The sequence below is a fragment of the Rosa chinensis genome, chromosome 5 (assembly GCF_002994745.2).
Source record: "Rosa chinensis cultivar Old Blush chromosome 5, RchiOBHm-V2, whole genome shotgun sequence".
NCBI classification, from domain to species: Eukaryota; Viridiplantae; Streptophyta; class Magnoliopsida; order Rosales; family Rosaceae; genus Rosa; species Rosa chinensis.
The window spans coordinates 20855452-20878008 of NC_037092.1; the positions used below are offsets into that span (position 1 = coordinate 20855452).

Sequence of the window (22557 nt, forward strand, 5' to 3'; positions counted from 1 at the left end):
CATTATGCACATTGTGAAAAACTAATCTCGTTCAAGAAATCCCGCCCAGGTGGTCAATCAACTGACTACTAAATCATACTCAATTTGTTAGAAAATATGGACTTAACATTATCTGTTTTACATTAAGAATAAAACCAATTAATTTATCTTTACATAAATAACAAGAAGTATATAATCGTAACTCTAATTCTGGTCATCTATTGAGAAGTATGTCTCTTAATAGAAGTAGGAAGTTCTGGTCATCTATTGAGAAGTATGTCTCTTAATAGAAGTAGGAAGCTCATTAGTAATTAACTTGAATTACATCGAGTATTTGTGATAAACAACAAGTCTCCTATAGTCCTATCAAGATAAACACGAAGCAAGTATTGGACTCCTTATGTTATGAGTCCAGCTCAGGTTTATTGGCCAATATAAATAGGGAGCAAAGTCCCTGTATTCATCACCAGTTTCAGCTCCATTCTGAAGCTTTTGGTGTCGACATACAGAACTGAAGTTTTTGGTGTTGACATACAGAAGGCTTTCTGCTCAAGTTCTGCTGCTATTCAATCCTTGTTCCAAGTTGCTCAAGATGTCGAACCTAGGCCAAACTGTTTCTGCAGGGATCCAGAGCGTCATTGATCCAGGTGGAGTCCTAGTGCCACTAGGAAAGCTATTCTGCAGATTGCATGGATGTTGTGCAGCTGGTTTATTTGTTCTTGATGTGTGTTGTATGATTTGATCTTGTGATTGATGTGTTCTGTTATTGCATCATGTAGTTTAACACAATTGCCCTTTGATTTAGATCCAACAGTGAAAAATAATGAGGCAGTTGAAGCAAATTTATTTACCTCATATTCTCCATCTTTGGATCTAAATCCAACGACAGTTGTGCACGTCTGAGTACAATTCAATTGGCCACCAGAGCATCACTCCCAATTCCTTTATAGCGAGCAAAGGAAAACTGAGGTTGCGGAAGCACATCAAACGCCGACTTCCTCCTTCACTGAAATACAATATCGTATACTTATCAGATTTGGAAGAAACATGAACACTGATATTCAAAGTTGAATCATAAAACGAAAAACCATTTCCAAAAGCAGAAACATCACACCTTATATTACTCCACGGACAGTCGGAGTTTTGCTTGTAGTTTCCCTTATATAACCTGCACTGTGCAATCCATACCAATCAGATCCCGTCACAACCAAACAACAGAACACACGTCTGCAAAACCAAATGCAAAACAGTACATAGCATAAGGTACCTATCACGTGGCAGTGACATTATGCTTGGGAAGTGTCCACTTGTTTAACAAAAACCCAACTTCTTTATGATAAGCACATACTGCTAAGCAAAAATCAGATGACCTGTTGTATGTATCAAAGTGCCAAGAGAGAACTCAGGAGTATTCTTTGAAAAACAGCTACTTGGGAATTTCTATTAGTCCGGAAATGGAAATAAGTTGCAGAATGCATTAGTGAAACTGAAAATAATAGCTTTTGATGATTATGATGTAGGGACCTGTGGATGTCATCGATTATTTGAATAGGACTGTGATTTCTATAGTAGACCAAATCCACGAGAGTAACATATGAGGCAGCTAGAGCTGAACGTGGTGGCTTCACATTGAAAGGCTCCTGTAACGGAACCATTGATTAATTTTTACGAACAATTTAACATATAGAAACACAGAAATTGGACTCAAGTTGAATGACCTTAGTCCCGATTACAATCAAAGCCAACACTAATCCCATGAGACCAGATCTTTGATACAGCAAAATCAGGGGGAAAAAAATTGCAATATAAAGATTGCATCACATGATTTCCAAGGTTCTGACGGCTGTTCAGATTTGGTGGATCGATAGTTAGTACACCGATTTCCATACAAATTCCGTGTTTTCCATCACATATTCTGTTCTTAGTTTCTTACAAACAATGCAGCACTTGGGGTTCAAATTTCTTAGGTTTCCTATATTTTTACCAAAGTACCGAACCCAACTCACCATTTTATTAATTAATTAGAGTGCATCCGATGTGGACTTAAAATTAGAATGTAAAGTTTCCCACCCACCATTATCTCGAGGCAGAGCATTTGAATTAACAAACTATAATGGGCTCAAAATCAAGCTTAATCAAATAACACAAAACCACTTGTTGTATCAGAGCAGAGCAGAGCAGTAAGAATTCTTATATTTAGTGGCCAGGGTTTCATACCTAACGAGGATGGTCTGAAGCAACCATGAACGCTTTGGAAGACCTGACATGAAACCTGAGGAGCCTTTCACAGTTCCTTCACCCTGTGGCAATTTGTCTCATCAAGCAAATTATTAGAACATCAAGCAGAACTCCGGATTTCATTTAATCAAACGACAGTGATTTTATTAGGGTAACTATAACTTGATGAACTGAGTAAAACCCAAGGTACACCTTTAATTTAGAGTTTCCACGATATAGAATAAAAGAACAGTCTTTCAAAATAGTTTCTGCATATTCAGCTGCACAGGTTATTTGAAAATCAGGATTGGGGTCTATCTCCATATATAATCCAAATTCACTCCAAGAATACCCTGGCAATTTGCTGGGCATTATATCCATACCAACCAATTGAGCTCTGGCATCTTTCAGTTCAATACTTCCAAGTCCACATATATTCAAGCAGGAAAAACAATTTCATATACTCAGCTCCACTAAGACCAAATTCAATATGCTTTAATTCAGTATCAGTGTATTCAAATATGTAACAACAGATTCAATGAAAAGACAGTAAAGCCTCCTGCAAATTATATATGTGTAACATAATTACCTCATATCTCCGACCACATCTCCAAATGGCCTCATGAAATTTATCTGCCAATCCAAACGATCTGCTCATTACTTACAGGAATTACGTGATATGCTGTGTAGTTCTTTAACTGTAGCATGAATAATAGCATGAACACTACAGAACAATGATGCCCACACATACAATGTTGATACACTAGTACAGAGCAGGACAGTAAGAATTCTAATACTTAACGGCAAGGGTTTCATACCTGACAAGGATGGTCTGAAGCAACCATCAGCGCCTTGGAGCTGAGATGAAACCTGATGAGCCTTGAACAGCTGATCCTTCACCCTGTGGCCATTCAGATATTGCTGCACTTTTCAGTTGGCCTAGAGCTCCTCAAGCCACAAATTCATTAACCATTATCTAAACCCTAAATGCAGCTACTGTGAACTTAGAAGTATTGAACTCAATGACCCCAGACATGAAACTCGTTAGCATAGCATGTTCTCTCTGACTTGATTAACAAACCATATTGGGCTCGAAATCAAGCTTAATCAAATGAAACAAAAACCATTTTGTTGTATCACCCAGTATACAGTATTGATTCACAAGCAGTAAGAATTCTAATATTTACTGGAAAAGGAATCATACCAAAACCCAAGGCGATGCACCTTCATCCTGTGACCATTTCGCGTTTTCATGTCACTCCTAGATTTTTTCTTCATATCCCCATTTCGAGTCACCTCTGGCTTGATCCCCTCAAGTCGCAGACCACCATTGCATACCAAAGAACAAATATTTTCCCAGTGAGTTCTTCTGGTTAACCAAAATTGGTCTATAACCATTCTAAAAACCCATGTCAAACTTTCCCATCTGCACAAAGCAATTTTAATCATAGTGTGCATCTAAAACCAACCAAGGAACCTAGGTGATCAAAAGTAGGGAACAAGCCTCATAATAATTGAGTACCAAAATTAGGTTTACTAAGAAATACAAGAATGTAGTGGGTAAATAAAAATAAAAACTAAACAACAGATATGATTGAAGGCAATTAAATAGACGTGTGAAATACAATATTAAGAGGGATTAGGCACTAATTGAATTTAGTTAGAAATCCAATCCTGTAAATGAGAAAATGGCCTGAAGCCAGCATGAATTTTAGATGGATGTATTTATTAGTTCAATCTTGGAAACTTCCTTAATCTCTTTTCTTTTTTTTTCTGAAGCTCCAAACTGGGTTTATTAATTATGTTGCTTTTCCCAAGTATCACTACCTGTGAAATGCATGCCCCTGAAGAATGAAAAATAATATACCAATTGTAATCTTTATAATGCTTTTAATAAGTAACTTAGTAGCCATCTGCATTGAATTTCCCAAGACCAACCTCTGGAGGGAGAGAAAGGTTTCAAAGGAACTAGAATTAATTGTCTGCAAAATTAAACAGTCACAGACAGAACGATAAAAAATAGTACCTGCATTCTGTATTTCCAGCCCTGGGCTTGAAGAGAATAACTAGCTTGGTCTGGTCTGAACAAGGTCCCTTCATGGCATAGGTTATTCTAGAAATCCAGAACCCATTAGGCCATATGCAAATATGCAAACCTACAAGAAGAAAATGAATATTATTTTCAGTAATCTCTGCCAATAGGAAAGGTGGAGAGCTTGCTAAATATGGTGTAAATGATGCTTAAAATTTTAACAAATGCTTTTCCCATATTTCAACAAATGGCTTTGGCAAATCTCTTCATAAGGTATGAGATACAAACCCATATTCTTCTCTCAGAATAACTCTTTACCTTTTCATCATTATAGACTTAATGGAAAAGAGTTGTCTTCCCATCCATATAGTAGGGATGAAAAGGGGGGGCCCTCTTTCCTTGACTAGTATTACTGCTCTCACAAAACAACTTGCTAACTAAAATATTACTTTCATCTTATGTTTTTAAAGTTGAGACTACACATTGAGATCTTCCACTTTTATAGCAATATCAAGAGTTAAAAAATCTCCATCCAAAATAAATGGAGGGGGGGGGGGCGGGCGGGCGGTGGGGATCACAGAAGCATGCCTTCACCTTCTTATTTTTGAACTTTTTGTTTCACAAGTGAAGTGTTTCATTCATCGAATATGTCCTTAGGTTGCCCCTCCTCTGATGCTGGAGCACAGCTTGGATGTAGACTGAGATTTTCAAGTTCTTCCTCAATAAGCATGAGGCACCCACATGACGCCTTGTTCCAGCAAATCCTTCCTCCTGAACATATTTACTGCACATGAAATCAGTCAAAACTCAAAAGAAACTCCCTTTGAAAGTTCAATCCATTCTATCAAATTTCCACACAGAAACTTTATTTCAAAACTGCTATCAAGGAGAATATTTCAACGCTAGAAGAGCAGAAAAGTTGAAGCTGCCATGAACATGGATTATGGCACCAAGGTTGTTACCCAGATATGAAGAGAAACCAAGGGCCAAAAGAGCGACATAGAGAAGCATACGTTCCTGCAACAAAAAGATCAGCAATTGTTTCTTTTATTAGTACAAGAATTTATATACAAAGTGTAAGCTAATAATGCAATGATATTTTGGAAACTTCCTTATTCTCGTTTTTCTGAAGCAAGTAATTCCAATTTGTAATTGATGTACTTTTCCTAGTTTCTAGAAATGCAATGATATGCATGCACCTGAAGAATGAAAATAACATACAAATTGTATCTAATAATGCAATGATAGATTATATACCTCTGTAAATGTAAAAAAGACTTTTTTGAGCCCTACAAACCACCTCCTTCTCAGTAGCAAAGACTGTCTTTCTTAATTCCTACTATGAACTGTGAAAGCTGTGGGAGTGAAGAACATTCATGTTCTTCCAGAAAAAACTCCTCAAAACCATTTCCTATTCGCAAATTCTTTCCCTCTTTCTTTATGCAAGACTCATTCACATCACTCCGCCAGAACAAATCTCTACAATTTGCACAGAGCCCTTCAAAATCCAGTTTCAAAACCCTCCTTCTTCTTAGTCTTCTTATCCATCTCACCCGGATTGATCTGTCTCAGCAATTTGACCCCAGAGTACCTGTGACACATGTCCCAACTGTAGTCTTTCTCACAGCCATTTTTTGGTCTAAAACCTTTGAGGCACCTGCATGCCATAGATGGAGTGATAAAAAAAAAAATTAAAAAAAAATTGAGCCAATTGTGTGCCTCACTATTGTACGATGAAGAGAAGATAAACAGAAAAATAATCATTACTGTACTAGAAAATCAAGCAGGACTCCGGATTTCATTTGATGCTATCGTCTAGTGACTACAGTGATTTCTTATTTTCTTAGCATAGCACAACTCTCAGAATCGACCCTAAAATGCAAAATACATTATGATTCAGCAAACTATTTGAATTAACAAACTATAATGTGCTCAAATCAGGCTCAATCAAAGACAAAACCACTTTGCGGCATGAAAATCAAAATGACCCAATATACAGCAGTGATACATGATAGCAGTAAGAATTCTAATGTATAGGGGCAACAACTGGACAAGGATGCATACCTGACAAGGATGGTCTGAAGCAACCCATGAGGGGTTTGGTGAGCTGAGATGAAACCCGAGGTGCCTTGCTGAGCTGACCCTTCACCCGCAAATTAATTAACCCATCTGAACAAAGCCATTGCACACTAAAGCTCAAACCTTTCTTTCTTCTTTTGGGTGAAAAAACTCCACTCTTTTCAGGGAATTAATCTTGTGCCTCCTCAGTTGAACAAAATAATGAATGCTAAGGCCAGCAACCCATTTCCATAGGGAAAGCACGAATCTTTATGAGAGGGACCAGAAGAAATAAAAAGTACCAGTTTTTATGAGACCAGACATAGAAAAGAATAAGGCCACCATTAATGATTAAAAAACAAGCTAAAAGGCCACAAAGTCCAAACCAGATAGAAAAGTTATGAGCATTATTCAAATACCAAGACAAGTAAGCAGTAAAGGACACACAGGGATACAACAACAGCTCTCATAAAGGCCAAAAGTTTTATTCAATTCATATTTACACTTGATGAATTAAAGCCCCTTTCTAACTGTGATACCCTACCCCACTGTTTTGAACTTACTGGGACGACTGACGTTTAGGGGCTCCCATGACTTCTTCATTCTCTCCACCTCCACATTCCAGTGCTCCTCAGGCATCCGCAATTTCTGCTTCAGCGCATTCACTAGTTTAGTGCACTGTCCGGCATAGCTTTTCAGAGAAACCACAGGCTCGTCTCCTTTCCCGAGAGAAATGGGATGACGGAACATCAAGTTCACTGTAATAAACAGCTTCTTCAACTGGTAAATTGTTCTATCATCAGCAGCAGCAGCTTGAACACCAGCAGCAGCAGCAGCAGCTTGAACACCAGCAGCAGCACCAATCATGTTCTGACTTGGGAACCTGAAGAGGTCCAACTCCAAGACTCTCTTAGCTGCAATGTTTCTTCCATCTTTATCAAGCTTTCCCAGTGCAGCCTTAAGCTGCCCAATCTTCATCTCTCCTTCTTGGCTCTCTGGCAGTGAGACCAACAAGAATTCGAGGAGCACAGAGGCATGACACCCCAACATCACAGCATCAGTCAAGCAAAGCCAGAGAGAGTCCCAGACCGGAGGCCGGTTACTTTGATTCTTCCTGACCCAATTGGACAAAATTACTGGACTTGGTTCCCCCTTTTTGCCTTGACATGCTTCTTTTCCTCCAGTATAAGCCCGCATTTCGTTTCCCTTGGATTCTGTGATCCTTGGATTCTCAACCGAGACTACTTGTGCTTGTTCCTGAGCATTGTTAATTTTATCAAGCCCTTCATTCAAGAATCGGTTCCACTCGTCCAAGACTTCACCAGAAACCTCTATCTCTTCTTTTCCACCCCAGATAGCAACAAAGTCTAAATCTTGCGCATCTTTCTTCTCTGGCACACGAATAGCCTCCAAGATTTCAAATTCCAGCTCCAAGCCTTGGGTGTTCTCCTTACACTTCTTCAGACGTTCTTTTACCGCTTCACCTTCAAATCCACCTTTCAATGCAACTTCAACCGCGGCCATGCTTCTTAGCTCCTTCTGAATGCGAGGCACGAGGTCGTCAACACCCATGTCTCTCTCAAGAAGAGTTTGGAACCTGAGTGTGCGTCGGGTTCTCTTATGGGTTTTCATCAACTGGTGCACCTTCGGGAAATCGGAGCAGATAGTGTTGAAAATGGTTGATGTTTCTGGATCGTGTAGACGATTTTTCACAGAGGAAGCAAAACCTGCAGAGCCAGAAATGGGAGTTCCTTGCAAGAACCATGTTCTTGTTAGAAGAGACGACAACTTGTTCGCTGCTTCAATGCATTTAGGCATGTGAATCTCCCGAAATGTTGGCTCCTTCTCCGGAGGGACTGGGATCTCCATTCTTGATTCTTTGAACAAATCTCTGTGGCTTCTCAATGCTCTTGCAAGAAGAGACGACAGCTTGTTGGCTGTTTCAATGCATTCAACAAGAGTATTCTCCAGTACTTCTGGGCCGTTCTCCTCCTGCTGATTCTCTGGTGACGACAACTTGGTGGCTGCTTCAATGCATTCAATAAGAGTATTCTCCACTGCTTCTGGGTTGTTCGCCGGTGGGTTCTCCGGTGGATTCTCCTGCTGATTCTCCATTCTTGATTCTCTTGCTCTGTTTCTTTCTTTGGTGATTCTCTTGCTCTGTTTTGGGCTCTGTTTTCTACGCTCTGTTTCTTTCTTTGGTGATTCTCTAATTCAATAGAAGCCGTTTATATAGACCCCAGTAAAACCCAAATGATGTGTCTCCCCAACAGACCGGTAAAATTATCTGTTTTGATTGTCAAGTTTATATATTCGTACCAAGACAAAGTTAATCGGATTAAATTTCATATGTGATCAATTTTTAGTCACCACCACAACCCATTTAATTAGAGCTGAGCATTCTAACCCAAAAATTCAGCTCGAATCGATCGGTTTGGTCTAATTTTTTTCATATGAAATTCTTGTAATAATACAAATCAGACTACAGATTTTAAAAAATCAGGTCAGTTCTGGTCCTCATAATGTAAAAGTTTTTAAATCTAAAAAGACCGAACAGTGACATTATATGTTAAATATCACACATTTAGTGGCTCTCTATGCAAGCGTAGTCTTTGTATGATGTACTTTACAGTTTACCTCATCGAATCCTAAAAGCAGCGATCGTTCTTGAGAAAGTGGGCAACTCGAATTGGTTGTGGAGGTGTAGATGTATGGAGAGGTATTTTGGTATGGGTAATATTAGAAGTTTAAGGAAAAATGTCCCTACTCTTGTTTCTAGTAATGGCTCCAAAATTTATATCCACCTTTATATTTTCAATGCTTACTTGCTCAAAAGGACCTATGAAGTCAGTTTACACCCAAAAACTATAGTTACTAGAAATGTTAAAATTGTTTGATGGAGCACTACTAAGGATATTAAATATTTAATTTTGCTTTCAAAACTAGAATTTAAAACAACGAGTGAGAAGTCATTGAAAAAAAGAAAGAAAAAAGGAAATCATTATTATTTTGTTGCCTTCCACTAAAAAACGCATAGTAGTTTAATGGTTCATCGACAAATTCTCTCCATGTCAGAGATGCTACTGTCACCGAAAGGACGTGATGATGGTGATCAGGTGACAAAATATGCCGGTGGTGACGAAAACTGAGAAGTGGGTGGAGGGGTAGTATAATCGGAGGGACTCAATTATTGGAATTCTAAATCCAAATAGGAATAGCTTAACTTAAATCACAAGTTGTTGTAGTTTTAAACTTATGAAAGTTGTCTTTTACCAATTTTTATAACTAGCAACTTAATGATGTTACTTGTAAAATTAGTTGTCTTTTACACATTATAAGCTATGGGCCAAACTAAGCCCAAGCATATATCTAAACGTGCCGATGAATCAAGAATTGATTCAAGAATTCAAGATTTTAAATTTTTGCCAATGAGGGGTGACATGATCGGCAAAAATTGGGCTTAAGTGGAACTTCCACTAAGTTTGAGTTCGAAAGATTACGCGCCTTATTAGCAGGTAATTGGGTTCACAACTAACCTAAGCATGTGACCCATTGTGTGTACGGATGCCTCAGACTCTCAGAGTCCTGCAATCTAGGCGTCCGCCAGGTATAACAGTAGTGTGGGCTTCGAGACTCTACAGAGTCTTTCCACGCTGTAGGCCAGACAATCTCCTGATTGGAAGTTGGGCTGATCACCAGGGCCTTTGAGGAGTGTCAACAGGGCCTGGGCATGGGGGCCTGCCTGTCTGCCTCTCCCTTGACCCAACCATTTTGTCCAAAAAAAAAAAAGAGTAAAACCCACCACTAGGGTCAAAACTTTTCTCTATCGGACAAAATGATACCCAACTTTCAAAAGTGATTAAAATGATACCTAAATTTTTTAAAGTGGTCAAAATGATACCTAAATTTTTAAAAACAAATCAACTTGATACCCAACTTTCAAAAGTGATCAAAATGATACCTAAAGTTTTAAAAACAAATCAATTTGATACCTCAGTTTATTTTTTAGGGCTAAATACTGGTTATTACTCTGTGGTTTAGGTCCAAAATCAATTCAGTCCCTGGACTTCTAATTTTATCAAAAACACCCTTGTACTTTCAATTTTGATCTAATAGGTCCAATTCATTAATATTCTGTTATGGGTTCAAGTTATAGTTGAATTATTTGTTGAAAAACTATTTATTTGATAAATTTCTAATAGTGGGACTCACTCCAAAATTAACTATGCAGGCCACCTCAACACCACATCATAAAACATAAGCCATATATGAGTCACGTCAACAAGTTAAATGACTCAATTGTCGGAAGACTAACAAATTGGACCTATTAGATCAAAATTGAAAGTGCAGGAGTGTTCTTGATGAAATTAGAAGTTTAGGGACTGAATTGATTTTGGACCCAAACTAAGTAGCAGTCAGTATTTAGCCATTTTTTAAAACTTCTTTGTTAAATCAAATGCAAAATCAAGCACAAAAATTGAAGTGATTTGTGGTCAGAGGGCCATCAATCATCTATAACCCAATCTTCTTCTTCTATAGAATTAAAAACAAATCTTCCGTTCAATTTCAATTCTACCATCGATCGTAGAAACAAATAAAGTTCGGATGTTTCCCAACTTCTAAAGAAACAAAGAAAAATGGGAAGAGAGAGAGAGAGGCAGAGATAGAAGAAGAAGAAGAGAATTAACAAAGTAAAATAAAAAATAATTGAAAAATAGTTTTTTGTGTAAAATATTATTATAACCCCATAAAATATTGCATCACACGTGATCAATTTTAACAAAAAGTTACAAAAAATTAAACCGAGGTATCAAATTGATTTGTTTTTAAAACTTTAGGTATCATTTTGATCACTTTTGAAAGTTTGGTATCAAGTTGATTTGTTTTTAAAAATTTAGGTATCATTTTGATCACTTTTAAAAACTTAGGTATCATTTTGATCACTTTTGAAAGTTGGGTATCATTTTGTCCGGTGGAGAAAAGTTTTGACCCTAGTGGTGGGTTTTACTCAAAAAAAAATATTCAAAGATTTATTTTCCACGCTTCATATATAAAGAGTAATAGATTAACTAATGAAGTTAGTCTCGTACCAAATAATGCATGCCCTCCGGATACTCGTAGACAAGGAGCCGCTTAACTCCCCCAGAGTGCAGAATTCATACAAGGTCACAAACTGGTTTTTGTCTTGTGGGATGCTGCAGATAATTGGAAGCTTGAGTCAATATTTGAGTGGAATAGACGAAATAAGGCGAGTAGGTTTTTGAAGCATTTCATCAAACACATTCAAGATATCCTAGAAGGGTGTTTGTAGATTGTTTCACTGCAATTACAAATACTGCTCATTTTTGCTAAAAGTTTGGGGCATATATATGCAGATGCCTTAACACAACTATATTGAATCCATTCAAGATCTTTTTGAACTACATAGTGGATCAGAACAAAGGACGCTGCAAAATCAATTATGCAGAACATGGAGAGGAAACATGTAGAATAGAAGAAAATTGAGAAACATGACACGAAGATTGATGGAAATTAAGTCAACTTTCCAATGTGTATATGAATTCCTAATCATTATATTAAAAAATCTGAAACCCTATTATGATGAGGCCTATTTAGTAACCAATCCAAGATATGTGACGATCCATTAACAGTATGCTTCAATTTTCACTCCAAACGAGATTTAGCAGAAAATATGTAGGCAAGCACCGTGGTGACATTGATAAACAACCTTTCTGCTTGATTCTCTGAACTTGTGCAGGATCCTTTTTATGAGTAACTCAACTTCATACTCTCATAGTAGAGAAGCATAACATCTTTCAGCGGCCAGGCAATTTCTTTAACCTTACCAGAAAGAAACACGCACACCGTTACATACATATAGTGGTAAAAAAGAGAGAGTGGGATTTTAAATCTAAATTGGGTGGCATGGCTCCCAGTCTCGCTAGAATCAGTCAATCCTATAGCGCTGTCCTGCATCCCTTCCCAATCATAATGAAGAAAAATTGTTCTTTACAATTAATGTTGAAGTGTAGAGAGAACAAGCAGATGTGGTAGAAAGTAGAAACAGCTAACCAATCGAAAGCACTACGTACCTTTTCACCTCAGCTAGAAAGTCGAAAGCCAACTTATTATGCATATATCAAACAGAACAGAAGCCCAGAAAACAGGTTCTATTTCTCACCCCTTAAAAAAATGGGTTATTTCTCCTGGGCATTTACCTAAGAAGGTGATGAGCTTTGCTTTCTGGATTCCCCATATAAATGAAGAAACGCAAACCCAACACCACTAATCTTCTCAGAATTACCACAAACGAGGGAAATGGGGTTTGTGTGCAGAAACAGGTGAGTCTCTGTGAGGCAAAACATCGAACAGTTGGCGTGCAAGCTCCACCCAACGGTCACCTGCAAAGTTGTCAATTTGAGCTGAAACAACAGGAAATGCAAGCACAACCATTTCGATCAGCATGAGGTTGATCGAGGAGACTGATTCGCCATCTCTAGACTCTAGACTAGTACACTCTATAGTCTAGTCTCTACGCTAAGGACCAAAGTCTGGGAATTTGAATTCTTTTCCACTCCTCTCTCTCTCTCTCTCTCTCTCTCTCTGTAAGCTGAAGCGACTTAAGCTCTGTGCAGTACTGATTGAACCAAGAATCAGCTTCAAACTTTTTAAATTAAGGAATAACAGATGATCAACATATAGATGCAAATTAGGAACACTAATAGTGCTGCAATATTAACTCATTAAACATGAAATTGTCACCTAAGTAGATTAAATCTTGCATTATCTACAAGGTTAAGACTTCAAGTCGAGCTATCAAACACATTTGGTTCCACGACATGAAATAATATCAGTGTGCCTTTTTTGCTTAAATATCAATAATTTCATATCATTCTGATAAATTAACAAGCACAACAACTGTGATAACCTAGCGAGATTCTAAGAACATTGTGCTGAAACTATTTGCTGAGCACAAGTCACTTGTCGTTGATGTTGATTCAGGAACTGGAACGGTCCGTCCAGTGTAAAAACCAGGCTCTTTTGGCGTAGGCAACTTGATTTCACTTCCCAACATTAGAACCACAGATGACATGCTTGGTCTATCTTCAGGTGCTTGTTGCACACATAACAGGCCCACATGAAGACATCTCAACACTCCGGATGTGTTGCAAGAATCACATAACGTCACATCAACCAGTTCCAGAGGATTATTTTGAGTCCATAGTGTCCATGCCTTTGAACAAAACGAAGAACATGTTAGTAGGTCTCTCTCTTTATGTAAATTTGTTGGATAGCCTCTAATTTGAAATGTGCCATATATAGGGAAGGTGCTTATAGGATTGCACAATCGAAGTAAATAATATACTTACATGTCCAAGAAGGTTAAGATGGTGATCTGGATGACAAAATCCCCTGTTCTTCTTCCTGCTCAATATCTCTAGCAGTACAACTCCAAAGCTAAATACATCGGATTTCATTGAGTAAGTTCCATCTACTGCATATTCAGGAGCCATATAACCACTATGAAACAAAAATTGGAGTGAGAAAGAATATGAGAAATAGAAATAAAAATGTGACCATATACAAGTCTAGCAAACTTACTATGTTCCCACCACTCTATTTGTACTGTCTGCACTTTGATCACCCCCAAATGTTTTAGCCAGGCCGAAGTCTGAAATCTTTGGGTTCATATCATTGTCTAGCAAGATATTGCTAGCCTTCATATCTCTATGGATAATTCTTAATCTAGAGTCTTGATGGAGATAAAGAAGCCCTCGAGCAATTCCCTCAATAATATGGAAGCATGTGGGCCAGTCGAGCAACTTCTGTCTTTCTTCATCTGAACAACTTATAAAGCATGTTAATTCCACATTGAATCCTAGTGCAACAAATTAAGGATGAAAGCTGGTATGACTAAAAAGGCATGTCCTGAGCTTAGAGAGGATCCTACCAAATATAAAGAAGTCCAAGCTTCTGTTAGGCATGTATTCATATACTAGAATTTCTTCATCTTCTTGAATGCAACAACCAAGAAGCTTTACAAGATTCCGATGCTGAAGTTTGGCTATCAGTAGAACTTCGTTTTTAAACTCTCTCAATCCCTGTCCAGAATTTTTTGAGAGCCTCTTTACTGCAATTTCCTCTCCTCCAATCAATGTTCCCTATGGACAACCATTCAGAAAAGTCCATCAATGTTGATATCAGAAAATAGCTCACTTTACTCGCATTAACTTATGTTACATACCTTGTACACAGGTCCAAAACCACCTTCACCCAGCTTGTTGCTGCTTGAAAAGTCATTAGTGGCATTAGCAATAGTGGTCAAGTCAAACAGTGGTAACTCCAAGTCTTCCCTGTCTTCTCCACGGTAATCCTCCCTTCTGCAATCCAGCTTTCTTCTGGCTCCTGAAAGAGTAAATCTTTTCAGCACGAATAACAAGATGTAGACAATTGAACTAATGAAATTAAATTTTAACCACCTTATGTAATGCATTTTTCATAGTCAGAGTACTTGGATTTTGAGTTTCGAGTTTTCTACAATAAATTAAACCGGAGCCAATGTGTGAGAAACTCACCTTGCTTTCTGAGTTTCCTCTTCCGTTTATACAAAATGAACCCAACTATTAGCATTCCCACAAGAAATACAGATGAGCCGATCAGAATTCCTGCTAGCTTTTTCTTGCTGGACTTGCTCTTTTTCACAATAGGATCTGAAATATCACAAGTCAAACAAAATTTTCATGTAATTTTGAGAACAGTATCTTACATTTCAGTGAACTGTGACTAAATCACTTAATTTAGCTAACACTTCCTACAAACTATTCACAACATATAAATGGATTTCCAATTTTGATAGCACTTATTCTCGGTTGAAGTTCAAGTTACATACACCTATCAAGGAAAACATAAAGACTTAAAGAGGTTCCACAATTTTGGGAATTACCAAAGTTAGACTCAGAACTCCCATCAAAATTTACATTTCAGGCAAGTTTCCAAACAGAACGCAGACAAACACGTAAAGCTTAGTCGAATATGACAAAATCTCAATAGAAATACCGTAATTTTTCATAGAAAACAAGGCACTAGTACAGCCGTTTCCTATCTGGCTGGCCTGAAGCAGCCAGATAAAAGAGAGATCAGATAAAAGTCTTTAAAAAAACAAGAAAAAAAAAAGGGGAAGACAGAAAGCGAGAGAGATCAGATAAAAGTTTTAAAAGCTACCTAGGTCTGAAGCAGCCAGCCGTATAAAGAGGTCTTGAGAATCAGAGGTGAATTCTCTAATGTCATTGAGGTTCCCAAACCAAAGCAAGCAGCCACTTCCACCTTCCCTGAAATCTAAATTCGCATATGCAGTACATGAACAGTTTCCCAAACATAATCCTTGGCACTCCTTGAGGGTCATGCTCTTGTCATACCAGGAAGAAGATGTGTCTGGCAATTTAAAGTTACTGTACTTTGAGAAGCCATCTGTAGAGCTGCAAGCTAATGGAGTCTCCCGAACACATCCCCCAGACCAATTTGTTGAGTTCCAATCTTTCAGAGATTTTGGTACAAACCCTTTCAAGCATGTACATACAGGAGTGTTACTGACATTACATCTAGCATTAGCACCACAATAGGCATAATTTTCACACTGATCTGCCTGAGTTGAGATGAAAGGTTCCCAACTACGTGAGTGGTCTGTCCAAGTAAGCCACTGTGCAATGCCATATGGGTTTAATACATATCTTGCAAACATTGACCGGTTGAGGAGTGTGTACTCATAATAGACTTCATCCTTAGTCAACACAAACTCAAAAACCGCTACTGGATTTGGCTTTCCTTGATATCCAGTTAATTCAACGCCGTTCCATGTCCCTGCTCTAGTCAGTATCTTAGCTCCCTTCATAATAAAAATCTGTGGGAAACCATGAGTATCCATCTGTAGCAAAAACTCTCCTTGAGCAGGATCTTCTGTGCTCCTCCAAGACGAGACATACCTATCTAAACCAGTAACTAAATTCCAACCAAGCTTCATTTCTGGCAGGCGTGTATCACAAGGATAATCAAAACTCTGCCACAAGAAGTTATCAGGATTAGTTTCATTTCCATCTTTCACAACAAGATTTCCCGAATCCAAGAGTTGTGAGACTGGATTCCCTGCGGTTCTTGATGAATTGGATGACCATACAGTGCCATTTGAGCTATTCAGAAGGACTAAAACTCCCTGATCAGTGACCTTTAAAACTCCTAAAGAATCATTAAGTGGTATTTCTCTGTTCGCTACCCATACAACTGTCTCAGTAGAAAAGGTGTACCATATTCCCAAGTATCTGCCTTTCACTTTACCGGGACTAAAGAATCCCAGTTCATAGCTTCCACCTGCTGAAACCAGAGTTTGACCATCTTTAATAAATTGAGTTGAAGTGATAGAGTCTAGTGTATTTGAGGTTCTTAGGAAGGAAAATAAGAACCAGCACACAAAAAGGGTTTTCATGGTTTGCATCGATGTTCTGATCAGAATGCTTAGGACAGAAAGAAATGCAGAATACAAGCAGAGAAATTGGAATATCTAAAAAAATGGAAATCTCAAGCTTTAGATCGGTCTGCTAGATTTGTTTAGTCTCTCCACTAATCCTGTTTAAAGTAAGGCATCATTAGGCCCCACTCTTTCATAATGTAACCATTACAAAGAAAATGTCAAACCTGGTTTATCCATTTTCTTGAATGCAGACAATGCTTCTATCACAGATTAGATTGCCAATCAACTTGAAGTTTAATATGCAGTATGCCTGTATATGTCTATCTGCCTGTTTGTCTCTTTTCAAGTGTCTTTTCTTAAGGGGCTGGTAGAATGATATTTGAATATTTGATACTTGATAGAGTTGGGTTTCTTGAATGACATACTGGTTACAAAAGACTTAAGAGTGCAAGAAACTCATAAACTAACAGACATGCTGTACACGCCCAATGAAACTAGAAGGCAGCTGATTATAAACCTCCTCCGGAGCAGCATTTGCAATCAAATTCATCTATACACTTGGTTTTAAAAACTTGGTAGAAAGAAACTCATAAACTAATAGTTATACTGTTCAAAAGAAGTAGGCTCGATGAATTTTACGGCTGATTATAAAATTGATCTAAACATACCATAATTAGAGTGTTTTAGGTAAACTGGGTTAAAAAACAGTTAGTGGAGCAAGTGGGCAATTTTTAAGCAGAAATTGGGTAAATGATCATTTTCCCTATAATGTAACTCTGAAATGAGAAAACTGCTTCATCCCTCATCCCACAAATGTTTGTGGTCCTAATTGCACAGCCATATTACAGATTGAATCCAGTTACGGGAATAAAGCACATCCAATTAGACAAATCACGCTTGGGAGAGTGATACGGAGATTCGGACGAGAGGTGAAAATGGCTGTTAAGGATCACGGAGCAGTGGTTACAATTGAGTACGGCAAGGATGGAGACATCAGTGAAAATTGAAAAACAAAGTACGGAAACTAACGTCAAGAGGAACCTACAATTAGACAGGCTAGACCCCTTCCCTAATTCAAGGCATGGATGGGACCCAAAATTGAAAAACAAAAGCAAGGGAACTAAAATCAACAGGAAATTACAATTAGACAGGCTAGACCGCCTTACCTGATTCACGTTATGCTTTACCATCGGAGTTTGTAACATACTCCCCTAATGTTGGAAGTGATCCGGTTGGACTTCAAAAAATGAAACTTTCGAGTACCGGATAGAGTATAGCATACTTGCATTCATTCTAATCAACACATAAAACACCATAAAGGCAGGAGCCGCAGAACCCAAATTCCAACATAAACCACTCAAAACACCGATAAAATTCCAACATATATGGCAGAAGGGAAATTCTAATTTACAAAGACGTTTTTGGAAAAAAAACGAACCGGTCACAAGAACTTTGACATTTAAGATTTTCAAAAGAGCCAAAACCAAACACTAAAAACTCTCAAAAGCAGAATCATGTAGACCAAGCAAGTGCATCCACCCATCAAGTGCTGCAAAATTGAGAAAGTTGATGAAAACGTGTATTAGCACTGGTTCACATCACAACCAAACAAACACCCAAACAAGATTACCAACAGACGAAAAAAAATTACCATGTCAAAATGACAGCATGATCTTCTGGCCTACAATCATCGATTACATATTCGTACCACCCTTCTGCCCAAGGAATGATTGTCTCATCATCCTGCACACAATTCTCCTCTTCATGTTTGTACCACAATGCTGCATGAGGAATGATTTGGTTTCGAGTAGCAAGACTACAGATCACAAACACCAGCATGTCATTTTCAAAACCAATAGATGAGTACAGCATAATCAATTATATGGGGCATTAGAAATTCAAAACAAAAGAGAGTACCCAATTATATAATCCATCGGTAGCAGCCCTTTGAGTTCACCCTGACACATGACGTCCATTAAATAAATAATTCAGAAAACTAGCCCTTAACATCATCAATAACTAAATTCAACAAAGAAACCCAAACTTACAGATTCTTCATTAAAGATAAAACCCTGTTCATAAATTTTTGTTTCAAAGAAGTTGAAGAAGCTTCGACACTTCTCTATAACTTGGACTTGCGAACCTTTGCGCAACCTTACTAAAAGAAGTTTCTCTGTCAAGCTTTTCTTATCATACCATTCAATTTCCGTCCTACAACATAACCCCAAACTTGAGCAGGAAAAAAAAAAAAAAATTTAATCAACAACAGAAACTAGAATTACCCAATTGCTTTCAAGACCACAGACGAGTTGTCACCAATCATCTCAAATGTTTTAGTAAGGATTTCATTTTTAAAAAAAGGATTATCAGGAGAAAAGAGAAACTCGAGCTTGAATCCTCTCGGATCTTTTATCCTGTGACACCTGATATCAGTGAGATGACAGAGAGCCTGATAATCATGGTCTGGTGATTCAATCTACTCCAGGAAAGGAGATAGTTAGATCATGTGTCCACAAAACAATTCATTAAAAACATCATAAGCATAGAAAAGAAAATGAGCCCACCTGCCTAACAAGTATCTGATTTGCCATCAACGCAAAAACCCAAAATTCATCCAGTCCCATGTCTACGTTACAAAACACAGAAGCCAACATTACTCAATTACTCTCTCAAGTCTAGTGCAAGAGTTAAAAGAGTCAACTTGTGAGGGGACCCTACCTTTAATTGGTTTTTCATATCCTCCTCCATTAACAATCTCATATCTCTTTTTGTAGAAGGGCTCAAAGTGCTCCTCCTCGTATCGTGCTTCCCATTTAGATACCTCCGCAAACAAGTTCTTTTTCAACTCATCCTGCAAAATACATGGATCAGCAAATTCAAGTCAATTCAAAAATTGATCGAAAGAAGAAATATACCAGATACCTGGTCGCAGCCAGGCTGATTCAAGTATTCTTCAACCCATTTCTGTTTCTTATCTTGAAATATCTTTTCCTCCTTAAGAAATTTCACTTGTAAGCGCTTCAGATCAATTTCACGTACCCTCTCGTTCTGCAAAATGAGACCAATATCAATAAATCGAAACCGAAGAAAGAATATCGACCTGAAGAACAAGAAGGATATGAAAACTTACCAAGAACAATAGTCGATGATTATCATCTTTTTTACCTCTAGCATTGTCATCCCAGATCCAGTCGGGAATACGGTACTTGTGATCAGTAGTATAGTCGATCTCGTTGTCGAACAAATGATCATCGGTGGGGAAGGGAAGATGACGTCGGGAGTCTTTACTGGGGCGGTGGCGGGACGGAGGGGAGGAGTCGGGATCGGGTTCGGGAACGTCGAAGGAAACGGCTTTCCTCTTTTTTGATACACCGCCGTCCTCTGATGTCATGTTGTATGTTGTATGTTGTGCTCTTTTTTCCTTCGATCGAGGTTATTTTGTGTCTTATGATTTTTGTAACTCGGCAACATTTTTAATGAGGCAACGATAGAAGCATCACGTTTAGGCGACACGAGAGAGAGTGTTCAAGTAAATCCAGAATATGTGTCTGGCCCAAACTCTAGGTTACTTGACCTAATTGTTAGGACTAGGCATTTCTGATCGAATAATCGGTTACCGAACCGTCCGAAAGGAAATAATCGGTGCGGTTTCTGAACCGAATACAAAGAATACAGAAAAATGGATGTGGGCCACCAAACCGGACAAATAAGGGTCGGATCCGAGTTAAGGCCCAAAACCGACCGACTTAAACCGAATCGAATTAATTTAATTAAAATATATTTTTTATTAATATTAAATAGGTGTCAAATATTTAGTGGCTGAAATCCGAGCCTTTCTAAACTCGACCACACCAAATCCTAAATTCTAACCCTAAGTTCCCAATCAACCCGACCTCAATTCACTTTCTCACTCTCTTAAGAGAACAGTACTCTGCCAGAAGGCTTTTGAGAGGTTAAAGGATGAAGATCAGCAGTTTAAGGGGTATTTTCAAGAGAGAATTGGTGGGAAAAAAAGAGAGGGGCCTCCAAGGGGTGCTGATTGGGATAAAACAACTAGGCTAGTTAAATTTCTGAAATTTTTTTACGATGCTACATTGAAATTCAGTGCTGTTAAATCTGTGACTGCAAATGAACCATTGTTGTGGATGTGTACTATTATCCAAGAGCTGGATAAGTGTACAAACTGTGCTGATCCACTCATGGTGGGCATTGGGACATCAATGGAAAAAAAAAAATTGATAAGTATTAGGGGAAGCTTGAAGACCTCAATAAGATTTTGCTGATCGCTGTTCTCTTAGATCCAAGATACAAGTTATTGTATCTCGAGTATTTTTTTTTTTCCCAAAGTTGCAATCAGACAAGGCACTGCAAGAATTGATGATTGAAGAAGTGAAGAGTATCTTCATGCAGCTATATACTCATTATGGAAATGAAGATCCAGTGGCTGCAGAGGCTTCATTGCATGCTACTCTGCCAAGAATGGAGGATTCAAGTGCTGCACAAGGTGTTGAGGACAGCCATGCGCAGAATCTGCGTCAATTCAAGTTGCTGAAGCAAGAAAAAGATGTCGTCGAGATAAAAAATGAGGTGGACAAGTACTTACTAGAAGCTTTAGAAGATCCGTCCAACGACAAGTTTGATGTTCTTGCTTGGTGGAAGGAGAATGCTCCGAGGTACCCCATACTTTCCCAAGTTGCCAAAGATGTCTTTGTTGTCCCTGCATCAACAGTTGCTAGTGAATCTGCGTTTAGCCCTGGCAAAAGGGTCGTTGACCCTTTTAGGTCATCTCTCACTCCAAGAATGGTTAAAGCTTTGGTTTGCACGAGTGACTGGTTAAGGGCTGTAGGCTTTAATGCTTATAAGGAGCCTACTAAAGATGAATTGGATCTATACAATGAGCTGGAAAAGATGGAGAATGGTGAGGTTTCCATACTTAGCTTTATGTTTCAGTTTCAGTTTCAGTTTGACTTTAATTTTTCATACTTAACTATCTGTTTTAATTGTTTTCTCACTTTTCTATGTTATATCAAGGGGTTACTGATGATGAGGATTAAGCTGGAGAGTTGTGGAAGCAAGCAAGGATTGAAGAGGTGGAACAGTGAAGACCTGCATATTTGAACTTGCTTGTTTTTTTCTTTATTATTTCATTTACTTTGCTGTTGGTTAACGTGTTGAACTTTGCCGGAAGCTCGGAACTGTGGAACTTTGGTTAAACTTTGCTTGTTGGCATCTGATGAAACTTTGTTGTTGACTTGTTGGTTTCATGGTTTGTAATAGTTAGTTAATTTCAACTGTTTGAGTGCCTTGCTGTTTAATGCTTTTGCAGTTCTCTCTTTGGGTAGTAATTGCAGTTTTGTAGCTACTTTGAAACGTTGGAAATTGACTGATCATTTGCAGCTAGTAATCTAGTATGGGCCTGAATATTTGGTAATTGGGCTTGACTTTTAGGCCAAATAGTGAAACCGGCCCACACCAAAACCGGCCAGCACTAAACCGGATTTCGGCGCAACCGAAAAATCCAGCCCATGAAAAAAAAACGGTTGCGGTGTGGAAATCAAGCAAACCGTTTAATGCGGTTTCGATGCGGGTTGGGCTTTAAACCAACCCGTACCGAACCGTGCTCAGGCCTACTAATTGTAATAGGGTTTTGAATTAGAGATATTCTCGGAGATATTCATAAATATCTAATTAATTGTACGATTATCTTTTCTTGTACAACTCTGATTCTATGTTTTGTAATCCTCTATATAAAGAGGCTCCTATTATCAATGAAAGTACGACTCAATTATCTCCCAATTTCAGTTTTCCT

General features: G+C 38.3%; 3 protein-coding genes and 1 long non-coding RNA gene across 16 annotated transcripts; all 4 read right to left on the reverse strand.

Annotated features, from left to right (window-relative positions):
- Positions 1 to 185: 185 nt before the first annotated feature.
- On the reverse strand, positions 186 to 6597 carry LOC112164612. 12 transcript variants are annotated; one of them, XR_005799740.1, is made up of 14 exons: positions 6293 to 6597; positions 5486 to 5885; positions 5191 to 5245; positions 4823 to 5012; positions 4223 to 4352; positions 3401 to 3622; positions 3015 to 3097; positions 2786 to 2829; positions 2197 to 2279; positions 1504 to 1619; positions 1247 to 1349; positions 1094 to 1152; positions 831 to 985; positions 186 to 739 (listed from the first exon to the last, which is right to left on the reverse strand). It is a non-coding gene; the product is annotated as an uncharacterized LOC112164612 (long non-coding RNA). The 12 variants fall into 12 exon arrangements; XR_005799742.1 differs by having other exon boundaries at positions 2197 to 2293; XR_005799736.1 differs by having other exon boundaries at positions 2197 to 2669.
- A 140-nt stretch (positions 6598 to 6737) lies between these two features.
- LOC112164609 lies at positions 6738 to 12903 on the reverse strand. The gene is made up of 3 exons (XM_040506251.1): positions 12015 to 12903; positions 11377 to 11481; positions 6738 to 10042 (listed from the first exon to the last, which is right to left on the reverse strand). The coding sequence occupies exon 3, from the start codon at positions 8399 to 8401 to the stop codon at positions 6827 to 6829; it is 1575 nt and encodes a 524-aa protein (XP_040362185.1). The 5' UTR covers positions 8402 to 10042; positions 11377 to 11481; positions 12015 to 12903; the 3' UTR covers positions 6738 to 6826.
- A 126-nt stretch (positions 12904 to 13029) lies between these two features.
- Positions 13030 to 17891, reverse strand: LOC112164608 (G-type lectin S-receptor-like serine/threonine-protein kinase At4g27290). 2 transcript variants are annotated; one of them, XM_024300860.2, is made up of 7 exons: positions 15509 to 17890; positions 14863 to 14997; positions 14532 to 14692; positions 14238 to 14448; positions 13889 to 14126; positions 13657 to 13807; positions 13030 to 13520 (listed from the first exon to the last, which is right to left on the reverse strand). In XM_024300860.2, exons 1-7 carry the CDS (start codon positions 16770 to 16772, stop codon positions 13215 to 13217), a joined length of 2466 nt encoding a protein of 821 aa, XP_024156628.1. In that variant the 5' UTR covers positions 16773 to 17890; the 3' UTR covers positions 13030 to 13214. The 2 variants fall into 2 exon arrangements, 1 of the variants encoding a protein (XP_024156628.1); XR_002922408.2 differs by having other exon boundaries at positions 13379 to 13520; positions 13657 to 13781; positions 15509 to 17891.
- A 139-nt stretch (positions 17892 to 18030) lies between these two features.
- LOC112164611 (nucleosome assembly protein 1;1) lies at positions 18031 to 20181 on the reverse strand. The gene is made up of 9 exons (XM_024300863.2): positions 19879 to 20181; positions 19671 to 19796; positions 19467 to 19599; positions 19313 to 19374; positions 19031 to 19224; positions 18797 to 18959; positions 18666 to 18706; positions 18400 to 18564; positions 18031 to 18297 (listed from the first exon to the last, which is right to left on the reverse strand). The coding sequence occupies exons 1-9, from the start codon at positions 20137 to 20139 to the stop codon at positions 18291 to 18293; spliced, it is 1152 nt and encodes a 383-aa protein (XP_024156631.1). The 5' UTR covers positions 20140 to 20181; the 3' UTR covers positions 18031 to 18290.
- Positions 20182 to 22557: the final 2376 nt, after the last annotated feature.